This window comes from Narcine bancroftii, chromosome 8 (assembly GCF_036971445.1).
Source record: "Narcine bancroftii isolate sNarBan1 chromosome 8, sNarBan1.hap1, whole genome shotgun sequence".
Lineage (NCBI taxonomy): Eukaryota > Metazoa > Chordata > Chondrichthyes > Torpediniformes > Narcinidae > Narcine > Narcine bancroftii.
Window position 1 is genome coordinate 89,242,130 of NC_091476.1, and position 12,559 is coordinate 89,254,688.

At 37.7% G+C, this 12,559-nt stretch overlaps 1 protein-coding gene and 1 non-coding gene across 3 annotated transcripts in view; both read left to right on the forward strand.

The window, feature by feature from the left end:
- The window catches only part of LOC138741012 (protein ITPRID2-like), a 28,329-nt gene that overhangs the window by 1,670 nt on the left and 14,100 nt on the right, over nt 1–12,559 (forward strand). The window contains exon 2 of one of the 2 annotated variants that reach the window (XM_069894449.1): nt 2,714–2,857. In XM_069894449.1, coding sequence (XP_069750550.1) covers nt 2,714–2,857 — 144 coding nt within the window. Of the gene's footprint in view, nt 1–2,713; nt 2,858–12,559 lie in introns of those variants that run through there. The other variant, XM_069894450.1, reaches the window with a different exon arrangement.
- On the forward strand, nt 8,817–8,946 carry LOC138742211 (U6atac minor spliceosomal RNA). The gene has a single exon (XR_011344001.1). It is a non-coding gene; the product is annotated as a U6atac minor spliceosomal RNA (small nuclear RNA).

A 12,559-nucleotide genomic window follows, 5' to 3' on the forward strand; every position in this document is an offset into this window, starting at 1 on the left:
ACAAAAACTGAAAAAAAGTTGGAGGCATGGTCCTACCTAATTTTAGATTTTTAAAATTCTGATAAATTGGATCATCTGGTATGGACAGATTTAGAATTGAAATCTATACAGCAGTATTTAGTGGCCTCTTCATTGGGTGCCTCCCTTCCATTTAACTTTTCCAAGATCAATAGGAATATATCTAATCCAATATTCAAACAAAGAATGTGAATCTGGTTCAAATTTAGGAATTGTTTTAATTTAAGAAAATATGTCTGACCTAGTGCTATCTCTCATAATTATTTTTTTTCAAACATCAATAATCGATCAATCCTTCTCTATTTGGTTTCTTTTGCAAATTTATTTAAGGAAGGTTGTTTAATGAATTTTGGACAATTTCTGAGTAAATATGACTTACGAAATACTCATTTTTTAAACATATTTACAGATTGGAAATTTCTTAAATACCATATTACTGGATTTTCCATTTGTATGTCCACCAGATTTAGTTGATAATATTTTTCAATTGAATCCCTCTCAGAAAGGATTAATTGGAATTATATTGAAATTACGTCCAGTACTTCATGATAAGATTTTAAAAGTTTGGGAATTGGAACTTGCAAGACCCTTATTGGAGGATCTATGGGAAAGGATTCTTAAACTGGTGAATACATCTTCAATATGTGCCTGACATTCATTAATCCAATTTAAAGTGGTGCATCATGCTCACATGTCTAAAGATAATTGGCTAGTATTTTTTTCTAATATTAACTCTATTTGTGATAGATGCAAATCTGAAATTGCTGCAATGATATATGTTTTGGTCTTGTTCATCCTTGGAAAACTATTGGAAGGAAATTTTTAATATCTTTTCAACTATCCTCCAGGTGGAGCTACGACTCAATCCAACAACTGCTCTTTTCAGGGTTATTATAGGGTGTTTTTTTGTACCTGTTCAATGGTTGTGGCCTTTCTACATTGTTGGCAAGAAGAGTCATCCTATTCAAATGGAAAGACTCTCGACCTCTGTAACTGCACTCAGGGACTTGAGAGGAGTACAAAAGCACTTTTAATAGCTTACAATCAATGGGCGGTAGATACAATAGTCCTCAGGTGAATCTGAGGTAAGGCGGGAAAACCAGGGTTTATATTAGGGTAGGTGAGGGTGGAGCCAAGGAAGGAGCCAGCCATCTAAACAATACATAGACAGTGAATTCCAGTTCACTGCATTCTCCAACAGTGTTTCGATGGTTTTCCATTAAGGTGGTATATGGGTGGAAAGAAAACATTTGAAAATCACTGTCTTGTCTAAGCTTAAAAAAAATTAGATATCATGTATTTGATTCATTGGTGAAAGTTGAAGATCCATGGTGACCTTTTGTGTCTTTTTAAATTTTTTTTATTTAATTGGTTGCATCATTACAGGAAAAAATGAATAAAACATTAATCAAAATCCATAGCCCAATGATACAAAAACAGTACTTTTATATATTTTCATCCCATCTTCCCTCCCACCCAAAATTAAGAAAAGAAGGAAACACCTACCAGTTAATATACAATAATATTAGCAAAGACAATCATTAATTATTATTAAAAATTACTAATTAAGAGGAGTGGATAAGATAGGTGGATGGAAAATGATTCATAAAATCCATATATGGTTTCCAAATACTATAAAATTTTTAAAGTCGATTCCTTAAATGATACATAATTTTTTCCAAAGGTATACTATTCCGCATCTCATTATACCATCTACTTAATAACACTTCTCCATCATCTTTCCATGTTATCACTGTAGATTTCTTTGCAGTTCCTATTGTAATACTTAAACATTTTTCTTGGTATTTGTCCAATTTCAGTTTTATATCCTTTTCATAAATATCTCCAAGTAAAAATATTCTTGGATCCTTTGGAATCTTTATCTTCATACTTTGCCCTAATAATAAACTCAGTTCATTCCAAAACCTTTCTACTTTTTCACAAGACCTCACTGAATGCAAAGAAGTCCCTATTGCTTTCACACATTGAAAGCCCATTTGAATAATTAGGATTAAGTCCTTTTAACTTACGAGGAGTATAATACAACTGATGAAGAAAATTATATTGAACCATTTGATATCTAACATTTACTGTATTTGTAACACTTTCATAACATAAGTTGACTAAATCTCCTCCTGAATTTGTATATTTAAATCTTTCTCCCTTTGCATTTTTGATTTATATAAATCTTTTTTCTTTACAGTCTCTTGTAATTTTATATACGTATTAGTAATACATTTCTTAACAACAAATGTATTTGTTATTATATCTTCAAAATAAGGCTTTGGATGTGAGTGGGAGGGGAAGGTTGAGAATCACTGCTCTATACCCAATTGTTACTGAAATATTTTGCTTGAGAAAAATTGTCATTGGCCATTTCTTTTGGAGTTCTGAAACTGTACACATTACGAGTCAATAAGGTACAATTAAAACAGTGATTTTCAAACGTTTTCTTTCCACCCACATCCCACATTAAGCAATCCCTTACTAATCACAGAGAACCTATGGCATAGGGAATACTTAAAGTGGGATGTGAGTGGAAAGAAAAAGATTGAGAACCACTGGTCTATTCTAAGAATTGGAAAAAAAAGCAAAAAGACATGGATGATCAGTCAATAAATAGGACCCTCTGGAACTTTGTGCTATTGTTTTGTTGATGCCTTGTGTAAACACTTTAACTAAGTTTACTTTTCAGTGGGTGACCAGATGGAGGACTTGTCCCTGCAAATCCCATCTACTGGGAACAAAAGCACCTACAGAAAGCGCAGAGCCTGGGCTCAGAGCAAAGGTCAATGGCAGAACGTAGAAGAGAACCTCACAGATACAAGATGCACTCCAGGTACAGACAGATGTGGAAGCTCTTCTGTTGGTTCACTCATTGATCCCCTTGTGCTGGCAAGATTCCACCAGGCTGACATTTAGATTCCACTGTCTTGTGGTGTTGCTTTTAATGGCCACTCCTAAGTATCCTTGAGCTGGTTGTGGTGAACATTCTTAAACCTCTATGGCTGTTCTGGCAAAGATTGTCACACAATGAAGCATGTAGGAAATCCTGGAACTTTGACCTTAGTTTGTCAGAAGTGCTATGTGACTTGGTGGGGAGGGGGTGCAGCCAGCAGGTTGTGACATTCCTAATCCCATATTGTCTTTGTCCTTCCAAGTGGTAGAGATGATGTATTTGGGAGATGCAGTCAAACTATAGAACTACATAATCGAAACAGAACCTTTGGTCCATCTAGTCTGCACTGAACTATTATTCTGTCTAGTCCCAATGACCTGTTCCAGGACTCACACCCCTCCCATCCACGTACCAATCCAAATTTTTCTTAAATGTCAAAATGGAGCTCACATTCGCCACTTCAGCTGGCAGCTCATTCCACACTCTCACCATTCTCTGGAGGAAGAAGATCCCCCTAAAGGTTCACACTGCCTTGTTACAGCAAAGATGTAATTGAACTGGAGAGAAAGTTTATGAGAGTGATGTCACAACTGGAAAATTGTGGTTTGATTAAAGTTTGGATATGCTTTTTTTTGAGCATGCTGTTTTCTTTGGACTACGAGGGCTGACAGGATATATAATTGGCATGTATGAAATCACAAAGGACCTATTGAGAGTAAATGGGAAGGGATTATTGCTGGACTAGAGGGACAAAAGCCAAGGGCCTAGATTTAAAATAAGATGGAAGACAGAATAGATTTTTCACCCTGAAGTCTGCTGAGTGGGTCAATAATTATAAATCAAAAGTCATTAGAGAGGGGCATAGAGTTAGAGGATTGGCGTATCACACATGTGGATCCTTTGTTTAAAAAGGTTTTGAGGAGTAAGCCTAGTAATTATAACCCATTAAGTTTGATGTTGGTGGTCGGTAAGCTAATGCTAAGTATTCTTAGAGATATAAGTATCTAGAGAGACAAGGTCTGACCAGGAACGCTCAACATGGGTTTGTGCATGGAAGGTCATGTTTGACAATTCTTGTTGAATTTTTTGAGGAGGTGTCTAGGAATGTTGATGAGGGTAGAGCAGTAGATGTTGTCTATATCGATTTCAGTAAGGCCTTCAATAAGGTTCAACATGGGAGGTTTGTAAGGAAGGTTCAAGCGCTAGGTATTAATTTTGGGAGGGTCAAATGGGTTCAACAGTGGCTAGAAGGTAGATGCCAGAGAGTCATGGTGGATAACTGTCTGTCAGGATGGAGGCCAGTAACAAGTGGTGTGCTTCAGGGATCAGTATTGGGTCCCTTGTTATTTGTCATCAACATTAATGATTTGGATGATGGAGTGGTAAACTGGTTTAGTAAATATATGGACAATACAAAAATAGGTGGAGTTGTGTATAGTGAAAAAGGTTTGCAGAGATTGCAGAAGGATTTGGACTGCTTAGAAGAGTGGGCTGAAAGATGGCAGATGGAGTTTAATATCGAAAAGTGCAAAGTGCTTCATTTGGAAAAAAAATAATTAAACTAGGACATATGCAGTAAACGGGAGGGCACTGAAGAATGCAGAAGAACAGAGAGATTTAGGAATAATGGTTAATCGTTCTTTGAAGATGGAATCTCATGGAGATAGAATGGTGAAGAAAGCTTTTGGGTCTCTGGCCTTTATAAATCAAAGCATAGAATATAGGAGTTGGGAAGTGATGTTGAGACTGTTCAAGGCAGGGAGGCCAAATTTAGAATACTGCATACAGTTCTGGTCACCAAATTATAGGAAGGTTATCAATAAGAGAGAGAGGGTGCAGAGAAGATTTTCTAAAATGTTGCCTGCATTTCAGAATTTAGATTACAAAGAAAGATTGAGTAGATTAGGTCTTTATTCATTGGAGCAAGGAAGGTTGAGGGGGTATTTGATAGAGGTATTTAAAATTATGAAAGGGATAGATAGAGTAGATGTGCATAGGCTCTTTCCCTTGAGGGTAGGTGAGATTCAAACAAGAGGTCATGAGTTAAGAGTTAGGGGGAAAAATTTTAGAAGTAACGAGTGGGAACTTCTTTATTCAGAGAGTGGTGGCTGAGTGGAAATGACCTTCTGGAAGAGGTGGTCGCAGCAAAGTTAATTTTGTCATTTAAGGAAAAGTTGATTAGTTATATGGATGGGAGGGGATTGGAGGGTTATGGGCAAAGTGCAGGCAGGTGGGACTAGAGGAGATCACTTAAATCAATACGGACTAGAGGGGCTGAGATAGCCTGTTTCCATACTGTAATTGTTATATGGTTATATGTAGAGAACTAGAAAATTAAATTGCACTCTTATTAGACACTGGAATCAGCAAATGATGGAAGTGATTCCATATACTGTTTTTAAAAGGAAATGGACCAAACCTATAAATAAAGACCAGTGTTATGGCTTGTGGGAATAAGTGCTCTCAAAGAGCTAGCACAGGAATAATGGACCACTTAGCAGCCCAGTAAATTTCCATGATTCCATGTCTCTGATTGCACTTGAGGAAGGAGGTGTATGGTGTTGGAGAGTGAGATGGACCAAGATGACCATGTGTCTGTGAGAGAATATGTGGGGTGCGATGATCTTTGTATCATCAACATTCAGACGAAAAGGAGCAAGCAGAGTCCCAAAATAGTTCTTAAATGGAAGAACAGTGGCTTCAGTGGGATGAGCAAGGACTGGACAGGTTAGTGCAATGATTCTCCACCTTTTTCCTTCCACTTACATAACACCTTACTAACCATAGAGCGAGTATAGCATTGAATGGCATGTGAGTGGAAATAAAAGGTTGCGAACCATTGCATTAAGTAAAAGTAGACTAAGTATGATGCACATCAGGTGAGTAACTCCACTGGGAGCTATGATGAATATAGTAAGCAAGAGAGGAAGTGACAAGGGAAATAATTAAGCAAAGAAACAACACGGTCAATGAACAGCAAGGAGCATCAAAGGGAAATCAATAATCCACAAAGTAAGTGGGTGTTCGAAGAGAAATAATGAAGGATAATGAAGAAAATTGATTCTTGGAAGCAGAAGACATAGCTAAAATATAAATAGATTGCATCAGACTTTACCAAAGAAGGGTTATTTGGATTTGGCAGTCATAATGATTTGGGTGAAAGTCAACAAGAATGAAGTACCAGCTTAAAGTAAACAAGTCACCCGGACCAGAAAAAGTGCATCTGATTGATGGGAGCAAGCTGAAGGAGCTGTTCAAGTTCAACAAGAACTTAAAGATGTAAAAACAATGTATATGTAAAGAACTAAAGAGGGAAAATAGAAAGGAAGGAAGGAAATAAAGGTGGAAAAAAGAGAGAGAGAGAGAGAGCTTTGTTATATGTGTTAAATAAAAGTGTTTTCTGGGGAGGGCTGGGGGGGGGGGGAGGGAAGAGCCGTCATTACAGAAGTTCAGACTACCAGAAAAATATATAAATTGGATTAAAGCATTGTATAATGGACCGTTGACGAAAGTAGCAGTAAATGGATATGTATCGAATCAATTTAAATTAAGAAGATCATCTAGACAGGGATGTCCACTATCCCCCTCATTGTTCATCTTAGCAATAGAACCTTTGGCAGAACTGATAAGAATAGAAAATAAAATAAAAGGGATAAAAATAAAGGAGAAGGAGTATAAAATTAGCTTATTTGCAGATGATGTTATAGTATACTTAACAGAACCAGAGATATCAATAAAAGAATTACATAAGAAATTGAAGGAATATAGAGAAATATCGGGGTACAAGATCAATGCAAATAAAAGTGAAGTGATGCCAATGAGTAACGCAGATTATACAGAATTTTAAAAAGAATTTAAATGGCAAACACAAGCAATCCGATACCTAGGGATCAGGTTAGATAATAATTTAAGCCACTTGTACAAACTAAATTATCAGCCACTAATAATGAAATTGCAGAAGACTTAGAACATTGGAAAGAATTACCGCTAACGTTGATAGGGAGGGTGAACTGCATTAAAATTAATGTGTTTGCAAGGATACAATACTTATTCAAACATGACCAATTCCCTTAACAGAATTTTTTAAAAATGAACTAAAGAGAACAATAAGGAAATTCTTGTGGAAAGGGAAGCAACCAAGGGTAGCGTTAGATAAATTAACAGAGAGGTATAACCAAGGTGGTTTGCAGTTACCAAAGTTTAGAAATTATTATAAAGCTGCACAATTAAGGTATTTATCAGATTTTTACCAGACAAGGGTAAAACCAGACTGGACTAAGATAGAACTAGATAAAATAGGCAAGAAGGTACCAGAACATATACTTTATAAGTGGGATGATAAACTGGTGCAATATAAAAACTCACCAGTATTGCATCATTTACTTAATACATGGAAGAAAGAAAAAAAACAAATGACCAAATACCAAAATTATTATTGATGCAAAATCTCCTAATCCTTTTTACAATAGATAACATTTCCTTTAGAGAATGGGAGAGGAAAGGAATCAAAAGAATAGAAAACTGTTTTTTGGGAAATAATTTATTAACGTTTGAACAGTTGAAGTACAAATATGGAATAACTCATGGTACAATGTTTGCATATCATCAATTGAAAGCTTATTTAAAGGATAAATTGGGAAACAACTTGAGATTACCTGAAGCAAGCAACTTTGAATATGTGATTACAGACGCAATGATAATTAAAAGAATTATAACCAACATGTACATTAAGCTGCAAGATAAGGAGAATGATGAAATAAACTATAAACCTAAGCTGAAGTGGGAAAAGGATTTAAACATAAAGATAAAAAATGAAGTATGGGAAAAGTTATGTTCTGGAACTATGAAGAATACAATAAACACAAGGTTGTGCATGATACAGTATAATTGGTTACACAGGGTATATAATCGCTCCTCAAAAATTAAAAAAATGGGACTCAACATTATCAGATAGATGTTTTCGTTGTGGGAAGGAAATGGGAACAACATTACATGCAACTTGGACATGTGCGAAAGTGAATACATTTTGGGAAGAACTAAACCAGATCCTAAATAAAATTATAAAAAAATAGCATACCAAAAAAACCAGAGATATTTCTTTTAAATAACATAAGAAGTAAAGAATTAGGCCTCAAGTTGGACAAAGCACAAAAAAAATTCATTATGATAGTCTTAGCAGTCGCAAAAAAATGTATAATGTCAGCTTGGAAAATGGAAGAGAGCATGAGTATACAGCAATGGTACATGGAAATGAATAAATGTATTCCATTGGAAAAAATAACATATAATTTAATAAAGCAAGTCACAATGTTTGAACAAATTTGGGAACCGTGCATGGTACATGCCTAGGACCTCCATTCCCTAAAATAAAAATGGATAAGACAAAATGACTAGATTCAGTGTGTAATAAATAGACAACGCATTTTTCTTGTTTATTTTCCTTTGTGTGAAGATATTGTTTTATGGTTTTATTGTATTGTATATGTTGAATACTATTGGGTTTTTTTGGGCAGGGGTGGGTAGAGGGTAGGGAGGGAAAGGGGAAAAAAAGGTCACTGTAAATTTAATGAGAAACATTTGTACATATTTCGGTTGACATGATTCACAGTGTGAAAAATAAAAACAATTATAAAGAGCTGTTGGCACAGGAACAGAAAGGGTAAGTACCAGGTGTGTATACCATGTCTTGATTTGGTAGCATAACCATCGAGTAACCTCTTGGAGTGGCAGAGAGGTCACATCTACAGGTTGAAGGTGATTGTCAACAGAATGTGAGTGGAAGCCAGTTTATATGCAGCGAGTTGATCTGGTCAGGTGACAATGCCTTATTGAGTGCAGAAGTTAAGTGCAGTTGGGGCATTCCAAAATGAAGTGGGGAAATCCTAGAAGTGGGAAATGTGTGTTGTATGAAAGGAGAGAAGGTTAGCACTCCTCTTGATGAGGATGGAAGATGGAAGAGGTCCTAGTGGCCTTACCACACACATATGGTTAAGGCATTGTCACCTACTTTGTGGCATTAAAAAATTTTTAAAAACATGGGAAACGTGTAGTGAAGAAAGAAGGGAGAGCGGTCATGGAGTTGTCATTCTCAAAAAGCACCAAAGCAGCCAGGACATGAATGCTGTGTTTTTCCATTCCACGATTCTATGGAATAGTTTCAGAAGCAAGAAAGGAAAATGATTATTTACCCATAGCTTTTATATTCAGCTCATCTTCAGCTTCGTTCATGATGCTCCAACCTGGATCTATGGCAAAAACAGGAGGCATCTTCAACAGCGGCACATCCTGGTGTAATGCCTGGCCATTACCACCCTCACTTAGCACCAGTCATTTCATTCAGTCAGCCCTCGTCTTTGCCCAATCACAGGCCTTGTTTTCCTCTTTGCCCCCCCCGCCTCCCACACCCACACCTCTGACTCCAACCACACTTTCATTGCAACATGAATGAAATGTCAGAGAACTGCAAAATCTGCAGATGCTGGAATCTCAAGTCGATTTGATAAAGAGTCCTGACCCGAAATGCTGAGTGATAATTGCTCTCCGTGGATGCTGACCGACCCAATGAAAAATTAACTCCATTTCACTCTGCAGATACTGTATTTTCAGCCTTTTCCATCCTTATTTTCTATTTGAACCTGTATAAATCCATGGTCAGGCCACAAACTGGGGATTTAATTTAATTCTGGTCACTGCATAGACAAAAAGGTTCACCAAAGAGTGTATAGAAGATGAGGAATTTCAGCTCCAAGATCAGAATTGGAGAAATGAAGAAGAGGTGATGATAGAGGCATTCATAATCATGGTTTACTTGGCCTGATGTTTTCCCCATCCATTCTTCTGCCAATGGTTCAATAACACATGTTTAAACTGAAGGGCAAATGGAACAAGAAAGACAACCTATGACTGCGATGGAAAACAGGACAGGATTTTCAATAGAATCTTAAATAAGTTAAGACATGAGCGAGGAGAAGAGACTGGTGAAGAGAGAATCCTGCAAAAGGGAATTAAGTTGGATGACAAGAATATTTCCCCAGTCTGCAGAACTTGGGTTGGGGGGGGGGGGGGTGGGGGAGGTTGGGATGGGTGAGTATCATTGAAGGTTCAATAATAAGTAGGAAAAGATCTGAAGGTTTGGTGTGATCACTACAAGTAAGTGAACCAGGAAAGAGAAACAAGAAACAGATGAGCAGAACAAGAGCCTGTAGCCACCTTATCCCTCAACTTTGGCCTCATCAGTACATTGCTTCTCTCCAGTGTCACTGAGAGATCCTTTCTCCCCTCTGCCTCTTTAATTCCTGTTTTCTATTCTCTTCTTTTCAGATCTTCCTTTGTGAAACCAGCTGTAAAATCATTGCAAGTCTTAATTCCCCATTTCTTTATTGATCATGTTAATTTCCTTGTCTCAGCTTGCAATGAAGCAAAGTTTACTTTTTCTATCTCCTAATATGAAGAATCTATTGTAATCAGTTTTTATACCATCACTAATTTCCTATTCTATTTTCTTTCCTTTCATCCATGATCTTTTTTGCTGTACCTTAAAATTCTCCTAATTCTCAATAATGCAATCCTTAACTTCTTTGGCTAGCTTTGGATGGATTCACTTTGCCATGGAGATGTTTACTATCAGCTCCATGACTGGAATGTTAAAACATTGCCAGGCGCTGCTCCCCTGCAACGTTGGTTCCATGAGAATCCAGCATGGCCTTTGATTCCGACAATAATGCGGGGACATAAGCAAAAAAAGTACTTCCATGCATGGAAAGTGGTGGACAAGGTTTCTGAGAATGAGGGGGACCTTGAATTTGACCTTGGTAGAAGAGACAATGTCTGCTCAGATATTGGAGATTTTAATTTAAAAAAAATTTAGACATACAGCACAGTAAGAGGCCCTTTCGGCCCACAAGCCCACACCGCCCAACTGACTTCCAACCCCTGTAAGTTTTTAAGGGTTGGAGGAAACCGGAGCACCCGGAGGAAACCCACGCAGACAAGGGGAGAGTGTACAAACTCCTTATGGACACAGCCAGATTGGGACCCGGGTTCCTTCACTAGTCCAGTCCCTTCCTCACACCTATGGACACGACGCCTAATTGATCGGGGCCAACAACTCCACTTGATGTGGCTGGGCACTCTCTCACGGTGCGGCAACTTGTACTGTTGAAGAAAAAGTCTCGGACACAGAGGAATGCTACTGCAGAAAGCCTTTATTCAAACATGATACCACAGAGAGAGAGCGGAGGTCCTGAGTCTCTGCCTTGGCCAAAAAGAGACATACATTTATAATAAGAATACATGTGATAAGAAAAACATTTCCAACTGAAGAACAAAGGTCTTTATGACACCTCTCAACTCGAAGGTGACCACAATTTATCACAACTAATAAGAGAAGAACTTCATGTTTTTGTAACAAAGATAACAAGCTGGTGTCGCATCCATCTTGAACTACAATACAGTCGCTTAGAAACTGGGGTTTATACGAGGGTTAGAACACCAATTTGTTAAGAAAAGATTTTGAAGTCATTTCAGTAAATATCTTTTAAAGTGTTAGTAATTAAACTAGAAACGTTTGAAATTTCCTCCACGTGTAATAGAAGCTCAGGTGGAGAAGGTTTTTGGTCACTTTGGTTTGAGCCATTAGTTTTTTTTAACCCATTAATAAACATAGAGACGCTGCCTGGATCAGGATTTATTCTGCCCTTTCTGTCTACTTAATGAACAAACGAAGCTACTAATGAGGAGAGGGATTCAGTCACTCGGGCTCTGTTTCAGTTTATCATCACAATGTAGTGAGAGAGCTTGTTTAGCGAACAGGCCAGTGGACAAACTCCTTACCGATAGTGAGGGATTTGAACCCAGGGTGCTGACAGTGCAATAGCGTTGCACGAAGCATATACAAGAGAATAAGTTGCTGGGATGCAGGGAAATCACAGGGATTGATGGAAGTGCTTCCCTCAGAGCCAGCCTATATCCAAAGGGGCCAAATGGTCTATTTCAGTGTGATTATAAGATATAAAAGAACTGCTTGGAATGCATTAAAATCTACCTTAAATGAGAATATCAATTATGCACAGGATTCTGGATGTGGTCTCATCAACATTTTGTGTAACGATACACAATCTGTCCAATTTTAAATTTTTAAATGTTTAAATACTTTAAAATTCACATTATTTTTTTTAATTTTAAAATTCTTTTAATTTAACATTTTTTAGATATATAGCACAGTAACAGGCTCTTTCAACCTCTCTCTCCCCCCCCCCCCCCTACTCTTTCAACCTACAAGCTCATGCTGGCCAATTAACCTACATTTCCAGTACGTTTATGAATGGTGGGAGGAAACCGAGCCCCCTGGGGAAAACCCATGCAGACACGGGGAGAAGGTAGAAACTCTTTACAGACAGCAGACCCTGGTCCCGATCACCGGCGCTGTCAAAGGGTTGCGCCAACCGCTACGCCAACCGTGCCACCTTCAGTTTCCCTGGCAATTAATTTTCACCTTCTGTCACCTTTCCCTCTTGCTATTATACCTGTACAGTTACATTTTGCAAAATATGCCCTCAAACTCCTCGTTACCTCTGTGGCTATTGCTAACTGTGATCCCAACTTAGTTGTTCCTCTTGTACCCAGTTCTGATGGAGGGTCCTT